Source organism: Atta colombica, unplaced genomic scaffold (assembly GCF_001594045.1).
Source record: "Atta colombica isolate Treedump-2 unplaced genomic scaffold, Acol1.0 scaffold225, whole genome shotgun sequence".
Taxonomy (NCBI): domain Eukaryota; kingdom Metazoa; phylum Arthropoda; class Insecta; order Hymenoptera; family Formicidae; genus Atta; species Atta colombica.
The window spans coordinates 1,075,635-1,092,893 of NW_017259322.1; the positions used below are offsets into that span (position 1 = coordinate 1,075,635).

The window sequence follows — 17,259 nt, forward strand, 5'->3', positions numbered from 1 at the left end:
GACGAATTAATTTGCAGTCGTAACAAAGCGATCGTTTTTTTAACAAACATCACATTTGCTTTCCCTTGATTTGTTCCTATAACAAAATTATTTCTCTCAGTGTAAAGAACAGAGTGGGAAGCAGAGATTGCTTCTCTTACAATATCTCAAAGTAATTGATTGGATGGACGGAATAAAGACCTAATAAATCTTGATTTTAATAAAAATTTAATAAGAATAACCTGCTACACAGAAGATTGCAATGTCTCCAATCATAAGAAATTGACCAATTGTAGTCAATTATTCTCCCTATATTTGACTGTTTGCTTAGTCAAATATAGGGGTTTCCTATGACTTAAGACTCTACGATCATCTATGAATTCTATGTAAACGAACCTAAAGTCTAATCAAAAGATATGTTAGATTCTATATAGTTTGCTTTTGTTACTAATAATTGGTTGGTACAACAGACTAGCAGCGATCACAACAACAAAATTTGTTGTTACATTTACTGATTACTGGTTAAAGATATTGGTGACTTGTTTAAAAATTAAAATCCTTTCTCTCAGTGTAAAATTATTCACAGTGACTCGATGACTTTCCGCTTGCGCGTCTTAAAATCCAATCGCCGATCAGAATCCTCGAACTACTCGAACGCAAACACGCGTTCTATGGCAATTTCGTCGAAACCATTCCATGGCCGGGGTTTTTACACGCGATTCAGCACTCGTAATTTTGTTACGCACGGCCAGCTTGCGCTTGCAATACTCTCGTTTATTTCGCTTCGGTTCGACTCGTCCGCGATAAATCCCAAAATCTCCCGACCAGTTATCGTTATTTATGCTTTCCCTCCTTCCGACCATCGGGGTACATCCCGCTTCGTTCACCGTTATAGAAATTTTCGTTTTGTCGACCCATCATCGACCATCGTCGTCTTGCGGATTACAGAACTCGCGATATCGCGTGTGATCTTTTCGTTATCGCATAACTATGATCCAGAACTTAACTCTTAACACTTAACATAATTTTCCGGTCATTTACTACACATGATGAGTCGTTCATGTTTGAGTTAATTTTCATCATTTTTGGAAAGTATACAAAAATTGTAATTTTTATATATAGGTACTTTAATATATGTAGAAAATAATTGAGATAGTGATAGAAATTGAGGTAGTGATAGAAAATAATTGAGAGCTGTGTATTGGAAAAAAAGAAAGAATAAAAAGACTATTATACAGGAGGTCCCGAAATTCGAGGACAATATTATTACAGTGTAAAAACTTTGTGAAAAATTAAATCGAAAAATCCTCTACTATTCTGCAATTTTCGTAATAATTGACGAGATATTAATTATTATTATAAATATTGCCGAATATTGGAATAATTTTTTACTCAAGTATTATGAACTTTAGAAAAAAGCAGCAAGAGATAAAAATTGTTTATTTTCTTTTCGTAGAGCTCTAAGAATTTTTTCAGAATTTTTTATTAACTTTTCAGTACTGCATTTTGCTTTTCTAATTGGAAAATTGCGAAAATTGCGAAAATTGCAAAATGATAAAGGACTTTTCGACTTAATTTTTCACACTGTAATAATATTGTCCTCGAATTTCGGGACATCCTGCATGAAGCCATGTGTTTCTAGTATTTTAAATTTCAAAAAAAAAAGAAATGAATAACTGAAATAATCCGTTATTAATTTAATAAAGGTAACTTAATAAAGAAGAGAAATTTCCGCTTAATAATTGGATTAACACAATACAGTCAAAGAACCTATCTTATGTGTTACAAAATGATATGAGCATCTTTTTTTCTGAGGGAATATCTTACTATCGTGAATAATTCGTCATCTCGTCCGATGAATAAAACATTCCTTCGGGAGGTGTCATCGGAAATAGAACGCAAAATGCACGTTTTAGGCGGGGCAGACCTTCGCGTTAAACGAATTATTTTCGGAGCCAATGCCGCCGCCTGTAAATTTGATAAACCTTTCCGATCAATACGCTGATATCGCGCAGTCCCGGCAACGTCAAGGTCCTGCGTCTCTCTCGTCGCTGCTGCGAATTATTAATACCAGTCGGATTCCGAAATCGACTGCATTATCAGCGATCGCGCCGCTCAAATTGACGATCATGACTTCCAGCGGCGTGTGAGGAGCGATCTCTCCCGTCACAGAAAGATCGTATTTTTATCGGCGAAGGTTTGGTCTGGAGATTCTCATTGGAACGATAGTCCCTCTCTCAGTCGGAGTAACATGATTTCTCGCTAATTACCGCGAAATCTAAATCTCTTGAAAGAGCGCTAACAAAGCGACAGGCGTTAAAAGGGGGAGATGAAACGCAATGAGTTTGCTGGAGCACATAGAGAGCACTCTGCCCGTTAAAAATGACGTTTGTAACATCTCCCTTTCCTCCCCCTCGCTTTTTCTCTTCTTCCTCTTTCATCTTTTCTTCATTTTATTTTTCTTCTTCTCGATTTCTTCTTTCTCTGTTTGATTTTAGAGTAAAAACAATAAAAAACATTTTGTACTTGTGTTAAAATCAGTTTTTGTCAAAATTTTTATGTTTTTTTGACACATTTGAGCGTTAATAAAATGTGATTGTGTTACGTTTTGCATTTAATTTCATATATTTCTTAGTGTTAAACTAACACAATTTATGAGTAAGTGAATAAATAACAAAAATAACGTAGTTTTAAAATGTAAATTCTAAGATAAATAAATAAAAGATACATGTATGTATTAACATGTTAGTTTTACTAAAAAAATATTTCCACGGTTTGCTTTAAACACAAATTGTCAGTTTTACATTTTGTGATAATCTTTTACATAAAGTAAGTTTGTGTTACTTCCTAACACATTCATCTTCTGTTAAATTGACATGAAAATTTAGATGGACCGTTCAAGACATGAAATGTGTTGGTAAAAACAAATTTTCTAATGCAGTGGCAATCGCGGACGACATCCAACGAGACGAGAATTCGCTATTTCGAAAGGGAGGATTAGCCGAATCGACAGAGTGTAGTCTTTCAAATAACGGACTTCGATGAGGGGTTGCATTTCGATGAAAGAGAGAGCGAGACATTTACATTGGAATAGAAACATCAATTCTTCGATGTGCACTCAAGAGTTCTCCATCCTCGCTGATGCAACCTCCAGTTGTATTTCTCTTTTTTATTGTCTGGGCGCGCTTTTACGCTGGTATATCTTACATATCTCCCGCATTGCTTAAATAACGCTTCCTTCATTTTAATAAAAAGATATCTTGTTTCTCTTATTCCATAAAAGAATAATATTGCACGTTTCGTTGAAGTATCTAAAAAATTTTAGCTAGATATACAGATCTGAAAATAATTTTGTTGTATCATAAAAATAATTATATATAGGATGCCTAAGCTGATTGTTACTTGATGACTTCAAGCTAGAGTATCAAAATTTTTTTTGTAGCATTGCTCATTATATTTTTGCGTCCTATAAAGTTATTTTCAAATTTGTTTATAACTAAATTTCTGCAAAATCAAATTTTTCTCCCGTGTTAAAATCTGTCTTTTTATTTTTACATTTATTTCTATCACAATTTCATCAAATTCAAGAGACAGAATTTAATAGAGATAATCGATCGCTTAACCTCGACCTGTAGTAGGATTTTAACGCGAAGATCGTAAAGAGCCCTTCGAATTCTTCGGAGAGATTCCAAAGGATGGGCGTGACGCGATAAGAAATTAATCACGTGTTTTGCGCGTGGAAATTATATGTATATAGGTTACGTGGGAAGTTTTCCTGCAAATGTCTCACGTTGGAACAATGATCGCGATATCAAGTACAGTCAGGTTCGAGAGGAAACATTTTAACATCGGAGAAATCTTGGCCATCGTGCAGTAGCATCAGTTTCACATTTCCCAACAATGGACGCTTATTGGTCCGTTACGGTACATTACGCGTCAGCTTTTAAAATGCGAACATGAGACTCGCTTTCCCCGACGAAGAGAAGTTCGTTGAAAGCTATAATTCAAAAGAATAATCTATAACTCTTTAAAACTCTTTAGGAATAGATACAGAAATTTGTCAACGACAATATCAAAGTTATATTATTATATAATAATTACGACGTTAATCTTCTAGAGATGATATCAAATCTGTAACACACTTATTGACATTAGATCGGTAAAACTCTTTTAATACACGTTAAATAAAAGCGTTGTTAAAAGTACTAACTAATTTCAAATTAACAAAAGACTAACTGATTAATTTTAAGGAATCAAAACGAGGTAATTCGTATAAAAAAAAGAATGAATATTAAATTATTATAAAATAATTCTTTTGTAGATGTAACATAAAGAAAATTTAATTGTTTAATATTTTTAACAAAGAGATTTATAATTAAGTGAATTCAATCAAGACCCACCGTTAACTTTGAAGGGTTAATATCATACAAAGGTGGTGATATTCTCTACAATTTCCGTCTCTTCGATATTTTTCATTTAATGATTTCTTTTATTCGGACGCTTTGAACTTGTCTCTTTCTCTTTTTGTCTCTTTCTCTGCACGCGCGCTCTGTTTCACGAGCCCTGATTAAAAGTAAAGGCAGGAAAGAGAATTCCCCCGATCGAAAAACGGGGTGAGAACCGTAACGAGATCACCGCGTCACACAGGTCGAGGCACGAAATTGAGTTTTGATCCAATCGCACGTCATGGGTAATATCGACACAAGCGTGTATATATATCCTCAGCATTTTCTTCGAGCTCTTTCAGAAAATCCTATCGACGACGTTCTTCTCTGATAATTTCAATCCATTAGTATGTGTGGGGTGTAACCTTTGATTTTCGCTTTCCTTTCGGTCTCCGTGCTTTTTTCGATGTCCCGGAATATTTAATGCCCGTTCCCACTATATAACGTAGATAATTTTAATTTTGATTCAACTTATCCTTCATCTTTTTTTACATGGAAAGAACGGTTTTGTAAAAGTATCTAAATTTAGCGAGATACAGATTGAAAAATGATTTGATTTTCCATCAAAACAATTATATAAAACACTTAACTGCAATTACTAGAATGTCAAAACTTTTGGTAGCATTACTATGTGAATGTTTACATACTTTCTAAATCTGAAGATGATCTGAGATAATCACTGATATCAATGCCAAGTATGCCACTAGTAATCAGTGAATGAAATGTGAGAGAGCCCTAGCTGATCTTTATTATGTAATCTAATTAATCTTGTTTTAGTGCATAAATTCAATGAATATTGGAAAATTGAAATTAACATGTAAATATCAGTATTTTAGTTATAATGCTCAAACATTCTTCCTTTTTTAATTAAACTTCACTGATTATCAGTGCCAGTAAGTAATTAGTGATTATTCACTCATTCAGATTTAAAGAATAATTTTTTTTGATTGTCTAATAAAATTATTTTCAGATCTAGCTAAATTTTTAGATACTTCAACAACAAAATTTCTCCGTGTAGTTTTAAAAATTAAAAAAGAATGAAGAGTAAGATTGAATCGAAATTGAAGTTAATCTAAATTGATAGAAATGGCCGTGTTCGCTCAGTTTTTTTCTACTCTTAAGAAGATGTAAGAGCATAAAACACATATATTTACGCTTTAAATAGACTACATACATATGAAAGTTGTGTTCATAATATTCTATTTTTTTTATTGAGCAACACATTTTCATAGATTATTCATTTTATTTATTATTTTTACAATTGTTATAAATAAAATTGTTTAAATGATAATCATATCTAAATTTTTTTGTATAAGTACTTTAAATATTAAAAATGACATATGCAAAGTTTCGTTGAGATTCATCAATTAGATTGTAACAAATATTTCGTTTATTTACTGGACAACTTTAATCTACATCTCAATGTAACTTTACATACATATTCTTAAATTCATAACATACTTGTACAAAAAATTGAGATTTTTATCATTATTTTGTATTATATTTCTACTCTCTAAATCTGAAATCAATGGATAATCACTGATATCAATGCCAAGTATGCCACTGGTAATCAGTGAATGAAGTGTGAGATCTCTAATCTAACTAATCTTTATGATGTGATCTAACTAACTTTGTTTTAATGCTTAAATTCAATGAATGAATATGATATTGGAAGATTGAAATTAACGTGCAAATATCAGTATTTTAGTTATATAATCATTCTTCTTTTTTTAGTTGAACTGATTATCAGTGCAAAGTATACCACTTGGTAATTAGTGACTATCCACTGATTCAGATTTAGAGAGCATATATTTCTGTTAAAGTACAAATTACAAAAAATATTACCTTTTATTAACATAACCATTTGAACCAGATGGTAAGCTGTCTCTAATTTTGTTTTTGTGTTACTTTTAAATTAAAAATAATCTGTAATTTTTTCAAATATATTCTTAATATATTCCATTAACCTTAAAACCTTCTTAAATGTTTAATGTTCAACGAGATCGCAAAGCGCAAGCGGAGACTCGTTTAACTCGATGCCTCGCGCGCGACGGATGCGAACAGTGCGAATGTAAAATTAAACAAGTCGTTAAATTCACTTTTCTCGCTGAGCGGGCAAACACACCGACGCCGATGATAAACCACGTATTACAACGCGATCGTTTCCCACATAGTAGCATATTTATCGCACTCTCTCTTTGGCGTCAAAGTGCCGTTTAATTGCCACCGCGTGTAAACACGCGATAGAAAACACGATTCGTATGTGCGTCCATTACTTATACAATACTCCCACATGTACTTTCCTCTTTTATAATTATTTTTAAGAAGAAATAAATTCAACCACGAAAAATTACTGTCTTTTAATTCTTTTTCCTATGAAGGATTAAAAGAGAGAGAGAATAGTAAGCGTACAATTTTAATCTTCGAGACTAAACTTTAATTGAAAAGGGCAATTTAATAAAAGTACGAGAGACTTAATTCGTAGATAAAAATACTTGTAGAGTTTTCCCGCTTGCTCGCATACAAATGATTTCTTCATGAGATGCCATCCGCAAATAGAGAGAGAGAGAGAGAGAGAGAGAGAGAGAGAGAGAGAGATGCATATACTTTTAAAATAAACTCACGTGTCCGGTGTAAAACCGCAAATGCGGCGCCCGCGAACGGGATGGAACGAGCGACACGCATCGCGATGGATTAAGTTGCGTTCGTTCTTCACGTTAGCGATGAGATAGATAGGCTAGAATATATTCCTTTTCTCCCGTCTCTGCTTTTTTGTTTCACCTCTCGAACCGCAGCGCGGAATGCATTTATTCGCTCGTCGCAGTGGCACTCGACGCGCGGCCGACGCGGCGTCGCGCGATCCGCTCCGTTCCGTTGATGTTGGTATTCCTCGTAACGTGAAAATCTCTCGCAAGAATCCGTAGAATCTGCCAAAGTTTATCGTGAGCGAAACTCGAAATTATAAGACTGTTCATTTCTACATTGAGAAAAAAATGCCGTTGATTCAATTAAAGATTCTATATTACGAGCTGTCACTAACATAAGTGATTAATTCATGTATATTTTTATTGATATAAAGGCATAAATTATTATTTCAATAATCAAGACCTTTATTTATGTCAATAAAAATATACATGAATTAATCACTTATGTTAATGACTTATATTAATGAGTAATTTTTTTCTCAGTGTATCAATTTAATCTTCATCCCAGTTTAATTTACTCTTTATCTATTTTTTCTGAGTCTTAGAATTAAAATAAGATAAATAAAAAGCAGCTGAGGTAATATTTTTTACAATAAAATTATTTACAAGTCTGAAGCATCATATTATCAACCTCTTCTAAGATGCCATCAATATTATTAAATTACTTGTCAATTTAATTTGTGATATTACTGCTCTAATTCTATTAAGATTGCATTTCAGAACTGAAAATTAAATTCAGCTCGCAATTTGCAGCATTGAATATATAGTATATAAATTCATGTATAGTATATGAAATTATTTAAGCATTAAAGATCCAGCTTGACCGTCTTTAGAGTCTTTATTTCTAATTTGAAAGATAAAAATTAATTAAATCGTAATTAAAATTAATAATTATATTGGTGGAAACGAATATAATTGGTCCTAAAGCTTCAGAATATCGAGTCGTATATCCGCGTCATCTCTTTTTCCTACATCTGTCGTACTAAAGCACTCTCAAGATTCCAAAGATTCTACGCTCTTTTGATTAAAAATCCGATAGATGCTTATTTCGCGTCGATACGTATGTCTCGTCGTAAAACCGCGACTTCTCGTTGCGACGCAGGCTCAAAGTGAATTGAAAGTAAACGCTTGTCGGCGGCGCGTGCAAGAGGAGGAACTACAAGAGGGAGGATGCAGTCGCTAAAACTTTGGGAGACGAGAATTCTGGAGAGGCTGTCCCGACGTAGACGTCGAGTGTCACGATGGTACATACATGGACCCGCCCTAAACTTGCACACACTCTCTCTCTCTCTCTCTCTCTCTCTCTCTCTCTCTCTCTCTTTCCTGTCTGTCTATTAATAACTGCAGACGAATGAACCTGCCGACTAATGATCTTGACATCGCGCTTTGTGGATGTGCCTTTAAATACTTTATTGAATATTGTATCGAGTAGAGTTTCATCCATGGGCGGCGATTCCAGTATGATTGGTATGGAATATTCCATACACTGAATGATTTAACGTATGGAATTCCATACATTGAATTTCATATCTGTATGATATTTGGTCGGGGAGAAATTTAGAAATTAAAAATTGTAATTTAGAAATTACAAACATATGAAAAATGCCACTGCATTGCTTGAAGGATGTAATGCAATTTTTGATGATAATCTCGAGATCAGAGATCTTATTATACATTCTGTATCAAAATATACGTAAAATTTATTCGTTCTTTTCTTACATCAACTTGTTCATTTTCTTATTTAAGACATTTAAAAAATTATCTTCGATCGACAATGAAACAAAAATATAAATCATATTGCGACATTGTACATTTAAGAGAAATAGTCGATAAGTTAAATATGGAGGAGCTCATTAATAATTTTTTTATTTAAAAAAAATAAAATTAGAGCGACTACTTTTGCCATGTAGAAAAGATATGTATGAGGAAATATATTTATCCTTCCACCCTCCTCTTCTTTCCCTCAATCTATCCTTAGAAACTCTATACACTGAAAAATTTTACTTCGCCGTCCCTGATTTCATCAGTAGTGCCTGATATATCCGTCTTTCCTCCAGATTTTCTCCGAAGTTCTGCACGGAAAAAGAATTGCACTTATACAAAAAGACGTAGTGGTGACAACTAATGTAACTTCGTTACAAGTGACGAGTTACTTCCTAACCCTGGTGATTTCTTCTTCGTTCGAGAACTCGGAGTAATTTCTAGCATTGTAGACACAAGAAGAAGTAGAAACTGTAATAATGCGGGGTCTAAAGAACTCTAGAGAATGTTGGAATACGACTCGGACGTCGATTAAAGTTAACAAACAGTCCGGTCGATGACGTTCGTTAGCGTAATCCGTACGTCAATTGGAACGTTGCAGTGGAAAGGAATACGCGTAGGACTACTCACTCGAGTGCAACGTCCGCGAATATTGGTTGAGCTTCGAATGGAGCTTTCATGCCGCCGGAAGCAGACCTGCGCCAACGACGACGACGCTAATCCATTAATATCGCGCCCGCGATGGACGTCGCGGCGCGCGGGAAGGGATGGTAATTAATGCGTGACGTTTAATTCGCGACGACCGTGCCTAAACCGGCGACACCATTGTTTCGACGAGATGAGAGATAGAGACGAGTATTCTGTGTTCTCAGAATTGGCTGTGATAGTCGCGCGCGTGCGCCCCATAGAAGGGCGTCCGATACCCGCAGCTGTCTGTGGGAAAAATAAAAGAAAAACTAGCGGAAACCAATAGATGGTCATCCGTGAGAAGTGCGGGAGCTTGGTGGGTTCGGTTCGATCGATTTTAACAATACTCATACACAATCCTTTTAAAGCGGAGTTGGCAAAATTCCATATTTTTTTGGCTAAAGTCCATGTCAGCAATTGAAAACTGGCAATTGAAAATTTATTTTCTAGAAAAAAAACCGACAAAATATTGATCTCTTCTGTTAAAAACAATAAAGTAAATAGAAAATCTCTTTATCGATATTCTTATTCATACTGTTCAGCATCAATTGAAATTGTTTTCCAATTTAATCTTTATTCAAAATAAAATCTACAATAGATTAGAAATCGACGTAACAAATAAACTAGTCTTTTGTTACAAGATATTGTATGGTAAACGACGAATCAGATCTATATCGATAAAAATTTTAGATTTTGTTATTATGTTTCTTTCATCAAATTAGAAATTAATATAAAATTTAGAAACATTTATATACGTATTTACGTTTTTAACATTTCTATTTTAAAAATATATTTCACATATTTCAATTAAAAAAGACTATTATAAAATATTTTTTATTATTATAGATTCATTATTATTGGTTTATTTCATTTTTCCGTAAATCGATGTGACTTACTAAAGCAAAAGTATTTATCTGTTTGCATAAAGAATTCACATATTTTAGTATTACAGATTAATCATTTTCCTAATTGATAATAAAGGACTCTTGATATAGAGATTGATTAATAAGAAATAAATATAATAATAGAGTATGTAAGAACTTAAAATACAAATTTTTATGTTAAAAAACCGAGATATTACAATAAAATTATTATATTTAATCGATTATAATTATATTACGATATAACGTGTCATAAAGGAACGAAAATTGCTCACCAATTGATTGGGCGACTGATTGAAGAAAATTTCCTGATATTCTAATAAAATTATAAATTTCATTAATTATCTTAAGAAAAAGCAAGCAAATCACCTCGATAAAACACTTATCTACAATCTATCAAATATATTAATACAATTCGACGATATGATACTCGTCACAAAATTCCAATAGTCAGTGTGATAAAAATTCATTTTCCTAATTTTTGTTGGTTTATTGCATCGGACATAGTTCAGTAAAATTTGAAATTTACCATTTTTACCACCACCCCTCCCCCTCACTGGATTTTTCCAGTCTATTCTAAAACTTTATTATAATTTACACAATTATAGTTGATATATCCAGTAGACCTTTTGCTTAGACGTCACTTAGATATATCTTCTCAGGATCCAGATTATCCGTATCGCAAATAATTAACAATTCCATGATTTCCCGAATCGCGACATTAGCGCCAACGACTGTCGCAGCTTGCGCGTCTGCAATGGAACACGCGACGAAAACGCGAAAGGACGAGGCCGGCTGCAGGTTTAACGATTTTCCAGGGATATCTCCGTGCCGGCAGACGGTTGTAACTGATGCATCTTTAATATTGTCCTGTCGACCTGGCTCGCCGGAGAATAGTTATGGTGCGTCGGTCCGCCGCGATTCTCATCCAGCGTTGATTCGCGTGACGCCCATCGCGCGGATTCGCTCTCCTCATCGAGCCGCGGTGTCGCCGTCGCGACCGATAATCAAGAGTGACGGGCCTGCTCTCGTCCTTCCATCCGGTTAGACAATTATTTGAGCATCGTAATAGACGGGAGAGGAGCGATCGTACGAGAATGATATGACAAGCGCCGGCGCCCCGTAAAGCCGTCCCTTTTAATTAAATGAAATCTCGACGGTCGTTAAAATGAGAGAGCATCTTAGAGCTCACCGGATAGAGCGATTTTGTTGTAAATCTGTTTGCTGGACACGTCGGACGATTGTCATTGTCGACTGAGTCGAGGAAAAAGTCTGCTCGTTGATCTCCATAATGGATTATTAAATATACTCTCCTTTGGATGTGCGCGCTTTTTTGTGTGTGTGTGTGTATGTGTGTGTGTGTGTGTGTGTGTGTGTGTGTGTGTGTGTGTGTGTGTGTGTGTGTGTGTGTGTGTGCAAGCTATTGATAGGACGATTTAGACTCGGATTGTTCGACGAATACGTCTTTCTTTTAACTGTTTCGTACCTGATCTTCCGCGTTGTGTCTCCGTCTGACGCATGAATTATTCACGAGATGAATTATTCATAGAAAGAGAGTACTTAGTCTTCATAATACACATTCCGCTTAATATGCGATACGACCAACGATTTATTATTTGCGATTTGAGTTAAGTGGTTTCGCGCGATCGGCACGAAAAATTTCTCGCTAACGGATCCAAGTTCCTTTTAAGGATAGCATTCGTAATCCCGAAATAATCGCGTCCTCACTGCCGATTTCGAGTTTGTAGGAGAGGCTGGAGACTTAGATCCCGAGATACAGTATCTCGGGACACACTGATTAATCTTTTAATAATGACGAGATCTTTAATATTGGTTACGCCAGTAACCAATCTTGTATTATCTTTCATTGAAAATAATATAAGTGAGCTGCCACAAAAAATCTCGATATTATTAAAAAATAATTTATGTGTTCCAAGATACAACATATATCCCTAAAATACACTACAGTATATTTAATATCTATTAACATTAAATATCAATTTAATATTGAAATAATAATTATATTATATTACACTCGAATATATAATAAAAAAAGTAATAATAAAGACTATTTTTGACAAATACAAAGTGTTTAATTGTATATCGCCGAGACATTTGACATAAACATTTAATTCACCCTTAACGGCATCCCTTCGCTTTCTGAATTTTCAGCCAGGATCTATTGACGGTGTGCCGAGAATTGAATCTCGAGAATTCGGTGGAGGAATTGATGCGGGAATTGGGCGCGGATGAGCACGGTCGCATTTCCTACCAAGAGTTCCTTAGGCGACGTCTGGCCCTGCGACCGGAAATCGAGGCGCTTAGGGCTGGTAAACGACGGAGCAGTCCACATCACACCCACACGCCAGAATACCTGCCTACCAGCAGCGACAACAGTCTCGGTAAGAATTGTACAAATCGCCCGAATTTCCGCGACAGGTCCTTCCATTCAACGACGATAAATTACCGTGGCTGAGGAGAACCGGAAAGTTTCGCGCGAGTAACAAACATCGCATTCTCGTTCGCTGATTCTGAAAACCTAGACAATGTTTATTCAACGAAACACAACCATGGGATATCGCGCGTCGGACGATGTATCGCGATCTAGCGTGTTACGTGCACGCGTGGAAATAGAACGCGAGCCATCCGCTCGAAATTGATGATTGATGGAACAATGAATATGGGACGACCGCGGAAATACTGCAACGGCATTTGTAATATCCCGAACGAGCGGATCGCATGCAACTGGATGCGTATATACGCGAGATCGATGAAACGAATTGAAACTGACGACTTTTAGGATATTGTACATACGTTGCCACGTATGTTTCCGTTTCACCATTCGTGTGCAACCGTGAATCTTCATTGAACGATAACCGTAAAAAAACAATTCTCGAACAAAAAAATAACAATGTTATTGTTTTAACTACTTTTTGTATAAATACCTATAAATTAGAAACTTGCACGCTATTATTTTTAAATAATTGAAACACTTTCGTTAAGTATCTCAAAGCATTACCAAAAATATAAAAATTTCATAGATTGTTTTCTTATTATGTCCTAAGTATTTATGTAAAATTTGAGCAGAATTCTTCTAGTTTAAAAGTTATTTAATTTTTTGTTTGTTAATTTTTATGTAAAATTGCATTTTGTAATACTTATTTGCAAATTTGATGAAAAAATAGCATTACGAATTAAATTACATTTTTTATATATATTAATAAAACTCTAATAAACATTTGTGCAAAATTTATTTGGACCCACTTGTTTAAAAGTTATTTAACTAAAACTATATCAAAATATAATCATTTGCGTTGCATAAGTAATTATAACCAAACTATTTTAACTGTTTTATTTTTTGTAGATGTTTCAGGGCGTATTCACAATTAAAATGTTTTAGCTGATAGCAACTTTTAAACCTATTCTATAATGTGCTTTTTGTTTCCTGTTCCTTGCTTTTTACCTCTTGCTCTTTCCCTCTTTGCAACAGTTTTATTGGCAATTGTATTTCTTGCTACGTGTTTCCTGTTTCTCTTCCAAAGTTCGTTAACTTTTATCTCGAGCAACATAAAACAAAGAAACAAAAGGACAAGATATAAAAATAGCAAAAATCAAGAAACAGAAAACAAAAAGCACATTGTAGAATAACCATAATAGTTGATTTTTTGACTGATAGCCAGAAACATCTTTAAGCTCGAGTCACGTTTGCTCCTTCTTCTTAATTTCATTTTTCTTTAAATCTAGTACTACTCGTAATTTCTACTTCAGGCACTGTATCGGGACGGCATGAGAGTTGGGAATTTGACAGTGGTGCCCGTGATTTGTCGCCGGAACCCCATAGTCTTCAGAAGCTAGTGGAGGCGGCCGCTGGTGGGACCGGAAATATGCTGGACCTCGCGAATAAGGTAGGTAAACCGCAACAATCTATCTTAACAAAACGATTGTCGATATCTTTTGTACATCGACGAGAAATTCTCTCTCGGCATTAGATTTGTTCCGCATTTCGTGCGCGAATTGCTTTCGCGTGATCGCTTGGTGAACGTCTGTCTTACCGTTATCTCATGATGATGTAACCTGCCATATCTATCATGTTCCCGTACATGCATGTCGAAAAGGAAAAGCCTGTGAACCGCACATTTTCCAAATTTTAATGTGAGGTCTCTCTAGGCTGTGTAAATGTAATATTCCCTAAATTTTAATGCTCTCTACGCAATTATGTAGTTTAACTAAAAACTCTCTAATAACAGTCTGAATATGACAAATTTTTTTATTGATCCGCCATGTTTTAACAATTCCAGAGAGAGAGAAAGAGAGAGAGAAAGAAATAGATAAGAAAAAGAGAATAGAATGAGAAAGAGAAAGAAATAGTAAATGTCAGAGAGAATCAAGGGAGATCGGATAGCATTCTCTTCTCTGATTGGTTCCGTCATTTATTCGCTCACTTCCGCAAATGTGTACATGTACGTACATACACACAATACTAGAGCGGTACAATACTAGTATGTGCAGCATCATATGATCCATCATGCTTCTATCATATCTCCTACTCACTCTAACAAATGGCGGACGAATGGCGGCTTCCGGCTGAATCCGCTCCATTCTTTGATTCTCTCTGATAAATATATGTCCTTCTCTTTCGTTGATTTTTGTTAAAATTATTCTGCAAAATTATATACAAATTATTAGAGAGTCTCTAAATTTAACTACAATATATGTATATATAGATTTAATGCTGATAGTGAATTTTGAAATACAGACATAAGTACCATCTGCATAAAAATCAATTTGTATTTTGCAAATGAAGGTCCTAATGAAAAAGAATGTTTGTTGAAGTATTTAAAAATTTAGCTAATTACAGATCTAAATATAATTTTGTTAAACCCTCAAAATAATTATATTGGCTCAAGTTGGTTGTTAGAATGTCAAAACTTTTTGCCAAAATATTTAGTTTAATTTTATTTGATTACATACATGGAAAGTACGATTTTGCTAAAATATCTAAAGCTATATACAGATTGGAAATAATTTTATTAGATTCAAAACAATTGTGTGTAGAACGCTTAAGTATGGTCTGATGATCCATTTTTTTGAACTTTATAATATAATGTATAATAATTATTTTGATAATCCAAATAAAATTACTTTTAAATCTGTATGTAGCTAAATTTTTAGATACTTTAAAACCATTCTTTTCGTGTAAAGAAAGAAGAAAAAAATCACAAAAAAATATCTTCTTTTTGTGATTTCTTACTTGAAATGTTCGAAGTAAAATAAATTGCTTTGTAAACTATCGACTGACGGAGCTTTGGAATACTTGTGCTTGTTAATGCAACATTCGCGCTGATGGAAAGTCAACGAGACGCGCAATTATCCAAGGGAAATTGTCTTTGCATGCCGATAATCCTCGGTTTTCCTTGGCGAGAGCACTCGTTCGCTTAACTCCTTCATCTCTCGCCCACGGCTCTCTATTATTTCCCTCTTCGTATCACGAGTTCGCGCCTGGGAATTTCTTTGTCAGCCGCAATTAACCACGATACCACCACTGAGATGCGGTATGCCCATGCCGTAGTGGAAGATGGCAAGACGTGCAATTTCTGCATTCTCTCTGCTTTTCTCCGTCCGCTCGTCGATCGCGCTCACCACTCTCGGTATCGAATTATGAGACGTAGATTAACACTGTCAACATTTTATCGTTTGCACAGGATCCTTCTTAATTATTGTAAAATATACTCAGTTGAATTTAAGGGGAAATTTTGGCTTAGAAAATGATTTTCACAAGGTAAATTTCATGGTTTTTTGAAAAGAAAATAGAAATATAGAAATATGTATTTTTGGATACATATTTATTTATTCGTATTTAAATTATATGTAAGTATTTTTGGAAGTCTCTAAGTTCAATATTTTTGAAATTATAAATTATACACATATTCTGTCTTAAAAAGATGATTCATGATGATGAACATAATTCAAAGATTTATATTCGTGTAAAATAAATGAAGCGATTGTAAAATAAATTAACAAAATTTTTTTATCAGCATAAATGTTACTATTATCCATTCTAGAATAAAACTTTTATTCTGTTAGTATAACTAGTGTAAAATTTTGATTGTATTAAAATTTCACAAAGTGACGACATTGTAAACATAATTGTAAAGTGTTGCTCTTTTTCTCAATAAAAATAAATAAATATTAAAGACTTGATTGTAGTACGATAGCAAAATTCATTAAAAATTTTCTTGGCTCATTTAAAATGGATAGAAGTTTTCCAATCATGTTCATCTTTTTAAAATAGAATGTGAAAAGCGGTTTACATGAACTCCGAGAATATTGAGCTTAGAAACTTTCAAAAATTTATATTTTAAGTTAAGCCGAAAGTTTGGATACAATTTTTTAAAAGTTTAAAAGTTTGGAAACACTTTTTGACATTTTTGGAATTATTTAAATATCTATAACAATGTATTTATTACAATAAATCCAGTATAATAATATTTTAGAGCTAATAACAATTGTTGGATCCGAAAAATGATTACTAAAAAATGCATTGTCAAATATATAAATAGAACTTGAAATATTTGAATAAAAGTGATCCTGTCGATTATTAAAAAGTGTTTCCAAAATTTTAGCCTGGAGTAAAAATGAATTTAAAAATAAGTACCTAAAATTTTACATTTTTATGTTAAATAGCTTTCCCGTACATAAAATTTAACATTGTAAAACTTTCTAAATCCCCTCTAAAAGACTTTAAAAGAGTTATATTGGTGGATATAGTTAAAAATTATATAACAATCTTGAAAAAAAAGA

General features: G+C 34.0%; 1 protein-coding gene across 2 annotated transcripts in view; it reads left to right on the forward strand.

The window, feature by feature from the left end:
- The window catches only part of LOC108688119 (colorectal mutant cancer protein), an 83,357-nt gene that overhangs the window by 11,228 nt on the left and 54,870 nt on the right, over positions 1-17,259 (forward strand). For both annotated transcript variants that reach the window (XM_018194225.1, XM_018194226.1), the window contains exons 3-4: positions 12,631-12,860; positions 14,227-14,363. In XM_018194225.1, coding sequence (XP_018049714.1) covers positions 12,631-12,860; positions 14,227-14,363 — 367 coding nt within the window. The remainder of the gene's footprint in view (positions 1-12,630; positions 12,861-14,226; positions 14,364-17,259) is intronic.